At 38.7% G+C, this 9,476-nt stretch overlaps 1 protein-coding gene across 3 annotated transcripts; it reads right to left on the bottom strand.

Annotated features, from left to right (window-relative positions):
• Positions 1-3,806: 3,806 nt before the first annotated feature.
• On the bottom strand, positions 3,807-9,324 carry LOC121366569 (chitinase 3-like). Of its 3 annotated transcripts, none has more exons than XM_041490955.1 (6): positions 9,068-9,324; positions 8,383-8,433; positions 7,730-8,074; positions 5,733-5,963; positions 4,927-5,005; positions 3,807-4,181 (listed from the first exon to the last, which is right to left on the bottom strand). In XM_041490955.1, exons 1-6 carry the CDS (start codon positions 9,132-9,134, stop codon positions 3,881-3,883), a joined length of 1,074 nt encoding a protein of 357 aa, XP_041346889.1. In that variant the 5' UTR covers positions 9,135-9,324; the 3' UTR covers positions 3,807-3,880. The 3 variants fall into 3 exon arrangements, with proteins under 3 accessions (XP_041346889.1, XP_041346890.1, XP_041346891.1); XM_041490956.1 differs by having other exon boundaries at positions 7,943-8,074; XM_041490957.1 differs by having other exon boundaries at positions 7,730-7,837; positions 9,068-9,321.
• Between the last annotated feature and the right edge of the window lie 152 nt (positions 9,325-9,476).

Here is a 9,476-nt window from a genome sequence, read left to right as displayed (position 1 = left end):
GGCCTGGCGTTGTCATGTTGGAACACTGCGTTGGCGTTGGCCATAACTGGAACGATGTGTGGCCGGAGGATCTGGTCCATGTAGCCCTGTGCATTCAGGTTGCCCTGCACGTGGACCAGGTCAGTTCTGCCAGTGTGTGAGATGGCTGCCCACACCATGACACTACCCCCGCCGAATCTGTCCACTTCCTGCACGCAGTTTGCCGCATAACGTTCACCACGACGCCTATACACGCGACATCTTCCATCATGACGTCGGAGCAGAAATTGGGACTCGTCACTGAACCACACCTGTCTCCATCGCAGTTGAGGCCATTGTGGATGAATCTGGCACCACTGCAGTCGGAGTCGACGGTGTTGTGGTGTTAAGATGACACCTCGAACTGGACGTCTGGCACGAATTCCTACCTCACGTAGGTGGTTCCGTACGGTCTGGTCGGATATCCTGCGCAAACCTGGTATTGCTGCGGCTGTGGAGGTGGCAGTAGTCAATCGTTCCCGAAGGTGGCGTACCCGGATGTAGCGGTTCCTGCCCGGGGGTAGTGACCGTGGTCGACCGGATCTAGGGAGGTCACGTGTTGATCCATGTTGCTGGTAACGGTCCCACAGTCTGGAGATGGTGCTTGGGGACACATGGAATGCCCTAGCAACGGCCGTTCTGGATTCGCCTGCGTCTAGTCGGCCGATAGCATTGTTTCTTTGCGGTTCACTGAGACGTGGCATGTCCTGGATTGTCAACTGTCGGCCAGATACAGAGGCCAGGCAAGCGAACACCCTGCACTTTTATACTGTCGGTGTTCATGTTGCACGTGCAGACAACGCACGTGCAGTGGTGACATGGTTTGCACGTGGCTGCGTTTTTGCGAATATTCACATTTTGGAACTTTTTTGTACAGTAGCTGCGTTTTATATAATGTAACCCTGGGAAATGTGTTTGGGACATGCAATGACCTTATATTCACAAAGCATGAACCGGTAGGAAACATAAAATCGGAGTTATAACCCATTTGTACCCTTTTGCGTTCTTTTTTTTGAAGAGTATATATATATATATATATATATATATATATATATATATATATATATATATATATATATATATATATATATGTATGTATATCAAGAGAGAGTTGTATGTCAGTGGGGAATCCAGAAAATCCATTGGTGGGAGAAATGACATGTCAGGGCCGTACCCTCCGGGGGGGCAGGGGGGGGCAACTGCCCCCCCCCCCCCCCCGAGAATCTTGTCCTTTTTTTTTTTTTTATATATATCTCCAGTAATAGCATAGAAATGTTTAATCTTTATAGTATGTTAAAAATTATTTATAAAATTTAGTGCCCCCCCCCCCATGGATTTTGGTCAGGGTACGGCCCTGCATGTAGGCGAAAGGGATTCGTCGGATTCTCCACCATAAAAAAATAAAAACTAATAAATATAAAAATATAATTGTCGCAATGTTTAGGAGACGGGCCCTGTCCTCCATCCCCACCTCCTCTACCTTCAGATCCGTCACTATATGTAGATATATAATGCATACTAAGGTTCTTTGAAATAATGTCGGTGTTCATCGTAAAACCCTCCTTGAAAAAATATGTTTTGTTCAATTTACAACAAACCTGCGGCTACAGAAAAACCTGTGCCATCGTTACGTGAAACGACATCGTTGACCAAATGGCCATGTTCAGGAAGATGTCTGAATGAATGTCATTAGCCTACGATGTCTCTATAACAACAACAGGTTGTTAGCAGTGTCGTTTAATGCGTGGCACCCGGGGGCTGATCACTGAACTAGTTTTAGGTGGATCAAGAACAAAAAGGCACCTGAAACAATTCATATATATTATCAAGGATGTCTTCAGCAATTTGTCCAGGGGAGGGGCCAAGTCATGTTGGCATATAATAAAGTATAACTATTGTCAGGTATATGCAGACATGGCGAAACTAAGTGAGTATTTGTGGGTGGGGGCTGACTGATTGAGCTTGATGGCACAAAGTTCCCGATTTTCTAGTAGGGTTCGGAGGCATGTTCCTCTGAAATGGAAATTCCTGCATTCTACAAGTAAAAATGCTGATAAATGCAGCACTGTGGACGCTCATGTATGTTATCTACAAGTAATAGCGATATAACAGGGCGAGTAAGTTGAAATTGAAGTTGCATGCATATTCTTACATAATTATGCAAGCCTCAAGGTGATAAATGTTTTGGAAATTTCTGAAAAATACGAAACTAATGCCAAATATACGGAATTAAAAAACAATCACTATAAACATATTTTAAACAATTGTTTCTTATTACATTTGTGTCTTTCATTTTAACGGAAACTCGGTATTGTCTACAGAGTCATGTACTATTACTAAGGAACTCACATTATGAGTTCGCTGTTAGTACCAGTTCTGAGATAAATCTGACAAACGTGTCAGGAATCACAGTGGCTTGGCTATGTACGACCCGGTAGTTACGAGACACTAAGTATACTGGTATTGTGTCTTGCATAGAGTCAGGTCTACGCTTGAGTAGCAGTGTGTTCACCCGCAATGAAACTTGTTGACGTCTATACAAATAAATTGTAAGGATTCATAGAGTCCAAAACAGGAAGTATTCTATCTAACGAAATCAATATCTTGCTTACGCGTGTATTTAAAGTCTTATGGTACGCAAACTTGATTATCAAAAAATTTATGAGTTTAAAGATCGGTGTTGTCCCTAAAGGGTATATATCAAAGCTGCGTAATGGGCTACAGTATAAATTTCAACACCGAAGTATATAGACCGAGTACTCTGACGGTAAGATGACCGGCCTCGGTGGCGTCGTGGTTAGGTCATCGGTCTACAGGCTGGTAGGTACTGGGTTCGGATCCCAGACGAGGCATGGGATTTTTAATCCAGATACTGACTCCAAACCCTGAGTGAGTGCTCCGCAAGGCTCAATGGGTAGGTGTAAACCATTTGCACCGACCAGTGATCCATAACTGGTTCAACAAAGGCCATGGTTTGTGCTATCCTGCCTGTGGGAAGCGCAAATAAAAGATCCCTTGCTGCTAATCGGAAAGAGTAGCCCATGAAGTGGCGACAGTGGGTTTTCTCTCAAAATATGTGTGGTCCTTAACCATATGTCTGACGCCATATAACCGTAAATAAAATGTGTTGAGTGCGTCGTTAAATAAAGCATTTCTTTCTGACGGTAAGAGAGATAGATGAACATTTGGACAGTTATCACGCTTTCTAACCGCAATATCTGCCTACCAAAGAGAAGTAAAAGATTCCCGCTCTAATACAACCACAATCCCATGTTTGACGTTAAATACCTTTACATCGGTCATGTTCGAGTTCCCTGAGCAACACATTTTCACATATTAATCAATAGCACACACACACACACTACAGGAAGAAACCCGATAGCACTCCCTTTCAATAATGTTCCGGTTAACTACGTATTTTTATGTCGTTGCATAACGTTGACTATATTTTGCCGGTAATGATTAAATGTTTGTAATTGAAGTGTTTTAGACTAAACAAACCTTAGCTTACTAAATTAATGTTTTATTACAGTAATTACATGGGCAAGAACAAGAATCATTCTCCGTTGTGAGGTGTAGATAATGCAGTTCCAACTCTAGCATGAAATAGCAGCAAGAAATCTCTTTATACGTGTTTATACCTGAGTCTACTATTGATATAACATTTTGGACTAAAGCTTTAGGATGGGGGAAAACACAACCAATGAGTTCATCTTTGATAACTAAGCGCCCAAGTGATTACTAAACTGGTTCTCAACTCACTGTCAATAAGAAAGACAAATCGTATCTGCTTTAATAAACAGTGTAATAAATTTATTTTCCTTTCTTCAGTATCTACTGGCGTGTATCATAAATGTTTGATTCAGTCGTTTTTCACAGTATTGTAGTAAACGTGAGCTGACGTCTTTGGATCCTCTGCCCTTGCTTGTGTTGGTTCGCTGACGTGGAGGTACACGTGGTCTCCGTCAACACTTGATGACGTGTTAACGTACTGTACAGTGTTGTGTTGTAGATGTTCGTAAGTGTTGCCATCAGTATTATAAGGGTTAACATTGTTACTGTTAAAAGAGTTAACATTGACGGCATCGTTATTAGAGTTAACATCACTGTTGACATAATCTCCTTCATCATCGGTGTTTTGTTTGTCTGGTGTTCGTTTTGTCCTACAAATAATAAATAATAGTAAATACTCAAATGTTATCGTCACATCATCATCATCATCATTCTAATCATCACGATTAAAGCATTGTTCGAAGTAAGGTAGTATGAAGTACTCGCAGTGGGTCCTCGGAGTCTGTCTCGTGGAGATAACTTTTTTCGATTACCTGCTAGACAACCAGGGAACCGATCGATGTCCAGAAGCTTTAGCGAACTCTTCTAACAATTGATATTAATATGTTAATTTTTACAGCAATCAAAACACATTTAAAAGATATATTTAAAATCAGTTACCTCTGTTAAAACATATAAACAAATTTTCCAAAAATTTTGTTCCGACGATTCATCAGTTCGGTTGTCTCGTATATTGACGTCTGTAAGTGCACCCACACCACCCCCCCAAAAAAAGAAAGAAAGAAAGAGAAAGAAAAAGCCTCTGGTGAAAAGGCGTCGTTGGTTCGTTGTTAGTAAAGTAGAAAAATGCCCAGCCATATAATAGACGCACGGAAAGTCCAGTTATGTTCATATTGGAGTTATGGGATACGTATGGCACAGGGATAATCTGAATTGGACACAATTTCGAGGTGGGTATAGTAGGGCTAAATAAATTAGCTTGGTTACGCTCTTCTCTGTATTCTGTAAACGACCTGCCAATCACAGACACTCAAGTTCTATAAATAAATATTATTTATGTAACAAAATATTTAATACGAAAATTCAGTCTGCAATCTAGCAGCGATCGTCAGTTACCTTATATAAGTGATAATCACAACAGCCACTACAGCGACTATGAGAACTGCACCAGTGACACCACCTATTGCAGCTGCAACTACAAAAGGAACACGCTTAGTCATTATCAAGTCGGTAATACGGTTAATTATGAAACGAAGGCATGCGTACACAGAGAGGTTATGTAAATAATAATAATAATTATAATTTAATAATAACAATAATCTTAAATAAAGGAATTAATTAATTTAATTTAACTGAACTGAACTGAACTGGATTTAATTTAATTTAATTTAATTTAATTTAATAAATAAACATATCGGGCTATGAATATAATAAATGAGTGTACACTGTATACATATACATTCTGTACTGTTCATAAGTACTGTATTTTAAATAATTTGTCTTAAGGTAATAGCTTAATTCAGCATACCAAATATATAGAGGTAAATCCATTCATAAATATATCACCAAGACGTATGTAAATTGATTATTCCACGATTATCATTGACGGTACTACTTTACTTGTCTTTTGTATTTAGTAGGTTTGTATAGTTACATAGTTTTATCAATGTTGTTTGATCTGCTCGGCTGGCCTGTAGCCTATAAATGATACGAGCAAGACAGAATCAATGACAGTGGTTTATTAGTACGATATTGTATATCCTTTCCAATGTCTATTTTGTCTTTATGGTTTTATATCTACTTTGTTTTATCTATTTTGTTAGATTTGAAATGCAGTCTTTATTTGTAGGTTTGCAGTTTCTTTATTGTTAGGTGTGCTTGCTTCGTAGGCCATTTGTTTTGAGGAATGATAATATTATTACCAGGCGAGTCTGGTGGCGAGTTAGTCTTCTCTGTGATAACAGTTGACATTGACTCTGACGAGACCAGTACAGAGCTTGATCTTTCTGGATGTGTGGAGCTTACCGAGCTGACATTTGTGGTGGTAGTCAAGCTAGTGGCTGAACTAACGCTTGAACTGGTTGATGGGCTGGTGGTTGATGGGCTGGTGGTTGATATCTCATTTGGCGAATAACACTGGAAACTCAGATTACCTGTAGAGATACAGACAGAAGAACATTTTGCTACTATATGTCCATTACATGCCAGGTGTTCTTTAAAAGAGGGAATGCCTTTTTCATAAACCTTCGTAATCCTTAGAAGTATTGTCATGGCTCCACAGAATGATATGATTTAAAAATATACTCGTGCATAAAGTTCCTGTTCACCAAATATATGTATACAGGATTGCATTTGCTTCAAATCTTGTCATGAAACTTTCAGAAACTGATCGTGTAACCTTTCCTTCCATATTCCAGGGGTTTCCTGTCATTTGCACATGCTATTCATGCTTATCGTACACAGTTTGCTTTACTAGCATTTCGGTTCACGTGCTCCTGTTGGATGGCATCGGTCTTATCAACGGATAACAAAACGAGTGTACGGATTCTCAGCAATCGTAAGAAATACAAAACATCTTCTAACGTCGGGCATGTTTGAGGTTGTAATTGAAAAACACGCTCTAGCTAACCGTGTCAGTGTTCACCAGTGTCCATCAAAACAATATACGGTGTCTGTGGAGATGTTATAAACAGATATTAGACACATTGTATTTACGGTTATATGGCGTCGGACCATATGGTTAAGGACCATACAGATATTGAGAGAGAAACCCGCTGTCGCCACTTCATGGGCTACTCTTTTCAATTAGTAGCAAGGGATCTTTTATATGCACCATCCCACAGAGAGGATAACGCATACCACGGCCTTTGATACACCAGTAGTGGTGCACTGGCTCGAGCGAGAAATGGCCCAATGGACCCACTACTAACGGGGAACGATCCCAGACCGACCGCGCATCAAGCGAACGCTTTACCACTGGGCTACGTCCCGCCCCTCCCTGGGTGAAGGTCAGTTAATCGAAGAATTATGCGATTACTTAATTTTTAAAATACGACCACGACAGTCCAGCATTACATAGTCCTGTTACAATGACACCGACGGCGTGGATAACACTTTAAGTTCAGAAGACAGCACTGGATCATTGTACTTTTAATAGATAAATATTATGTGTCTGGCAAACAAAAAGGTTTTAATTTATTTAAAAATATAAGTATCACGGAATCGTTGATGATGCATAGGAAGTTTTTTCCAAGAGTATAAATAAATATGTATTGTGCTTCGTGTCTAAGACTGGTATAGTCACCACTAACGTTTATTACTCCCAAATGTGTTTGTTGGACATTTCTAAAAGCTACTTATATAATTAAGGGGTAATATGTATAATTCTATTACAAAACGCTATGTACAAATATTTTAAGTAAAGACATACAAAAGTATGAAGTCACGTTATCACTGGGTAAACGAGGCTGAATATATGTTGATAGTGTCCTCATTTAAACATTGTTTAATATTTCAATGCACTTTATTATTACTGTTATTTCGTTATTAATTTCGTAACGATATGTCCTATAGGTCTTCATAGCTACGAGACAACGTATACAATAATTATGTTATGCAAAAATCATTATTCTGAATCATCATATGTTTTAATGTCGCAAATGCGAAGTCAAACCAGAAACAAAATATACATACTAGTCTCAATATATGGAATTCGGTACGCTATTTTTTCTGTTTTCTTTTATTATGCACTTCGTATAGTTTTAAATGTTTATCGTTTTCGGTCTCTCTCTCTCTCTCTCTCTCTCTCTCTCTCTCTCTCTCTCTCTCTCTCTCTCTCTCTCTCTCTCTCTCTCTCTCTCATGCATATGTAATAATGTGAAATGGTTTGAATATTAACCAACGAAAGACCTGTAGATACCTGAACCACCCGAAATGTATACATTGATGCAGTACGCAGCGTCTTGGTGTCCAGCCAATGTCTTCAGTTTGATGAAAAGATCCTCATTATGAACAGTCCGCCTATAAACTGATACAGATAACCCAGTAACAATTTTGCAGTTATAAATTATTGGTCTTTGTAATGATATAGTTAATGTTGATGTGCATGTAGGTTGTGGAAGTTTAATGATACTTATGTCAATCTGGAGGTACTGTCTTGTCCGAAGTGAACAGGTGCAGTTTGTTGAACTGTTGGCAGATACGAACGCGTCTAGAAATAGTCCTTGAACACCACTGACATCCCTGTCGTTACACATGTGTACCACTAAAATAATAATAATAAATACTATGTAAACACATTTAAAATATTTGATGTAGGGCAATATTTTCCCATGGACTTTGTTCCGTTCTTTCCCCAACTGAAATACGACTTTACTGCTAGAATTCCAACCCAGGCCAGCGTTAGTGTCTGTCTATTTGGACATTCATCCAATCAAACTACATGTCGCCATTCTACATTTACAGTAGTGACAACTCAGTTAGAATAACTGGTCACATGGGCGTGTATCAAGAAAAAGACAATAATATTTGTTTAACGGTATCTCAGCACATTTTAAAGCTTTTGTTACATACCTGGGAAATTAGTATTTTTTGTTGATTCTGTTGGGCACGCCTTAGTGGCAGCTGAAACAACATACACAAACATAACAATTATAATACATTAATAACATAAATTTTGCATTTTAACATAAAATTAAACAGAAACTGACAGATTTATGAATGTAACTTGAGCACATGTGTAAATAGTATGGTTGTAAAATATTTTTTAAAAACATGAACTATGGTTGCTTTCCAGTCTGTTTTTCTAGTGAGAGCTTTCCAGTGTGTTTTTCTAGTAAGAGGTGGCACCGTGTTCGTAATTAACAATCGGAATAGTTTATGTATTAAAATACAAATTGTCATTCAGAGACATGATAATACAGGCAGTACAGTAAGTACGGTTAGATGGTAAGTAGGTTTGCCATGCTAGCTTATAACATACACAATATGAAACTATTATGATATAAATATACATCAGGAGGAATTCTACCTTATTCTCACCATTGTTAGCTCTCTCTCTCTCTCTCTCTCTCTCTCTCTCTCTCTCTCTCTCTCTCTCTCTCTCTCTCGTTCTGTCTCCGCATATGTTTGTCACTCTCCCTTCTGCCAATTGTCTACCCCTATCTCTATTTTTCTCTTGCTTGATTAAGGTATTTTATATCCTTTTAATTTACTTGAAAGTAAGTCAGTTTAAAATAGTGATAATAAATATACATACCTTGAGATGAATGTTTTGTTAGAATACCTGTAAGCACAAGTATCTGCCAAATAGTGCTGGACTTCATGGTTAATCATTAACTGTTGAATTGTTATATTGATGTGGTTCATAACTTTACTTTTGCATTTACTATAGTTTGACACCCAATAGCCGATGTAAAGGATTAGATATACATTGTTACACTGGTAGACTGAAAGCTACCTGGTACACACATGCTGGTCTTAATGTATTATGTTTTCATTTAATACAACATAACTAGGAAGTACATATCGTGTACATGGGGACGCTGTGACCTAGTATAGGCTACACAAGGTAAGATATGTCGGGTAAATTATCCAGTGAATTCAGTGTACAAGATTGAAGACTGGTCGGCAGGTTCTGTAAGGTTATAATTAGTCAAACTGTAACA

Source organism: Gigantopelta aegis, unplaced genomic scaffold, assembly GCF_016097555.1.
Source record: "Gigantopelta aegis isolate Gae_Host unplaced genomic scaffold, Gae_host_genome ctg6179_pilon_pilon:::debris, whole genome shotgun sequence".
NCBI lineage: Eukaryota > Metazoa > Mollusca > Gastropoda > Neomphalida > Peltospiridae > Gigantopelta > Gigantopelta aegis.
The sequence above is the reverse complement of the archived record's forward strand: the minus strand, read 5'-3'. Positions and strand labels throughout refer to the sequence as shown.

Excerpts from the sequence above, each read along its gene's own strand:
- LOC121366569 (XM_041490955.1), bottom strand. The coding sequence starts at position 9,134 with ATGAAGTCCAGCACTATTTGGCAGATACTTGTGCTTACAGGTATTCTA. Across the intron at positions 5,006-5,732 it reads CTCGCCACCAGACTCGCCTG|TTGCAGCTGCAATAGGTGGT; the intron begins GTAATAATATTA and ends TTCCTTTTGTAG. Across the intron at positions 4,182-4,926 it reads GTGATTATCACTTATATAAG|GACAAAACGAACACCAGACA; the intron begins GTAACTGACGAT and ends TATTATTTGTAG.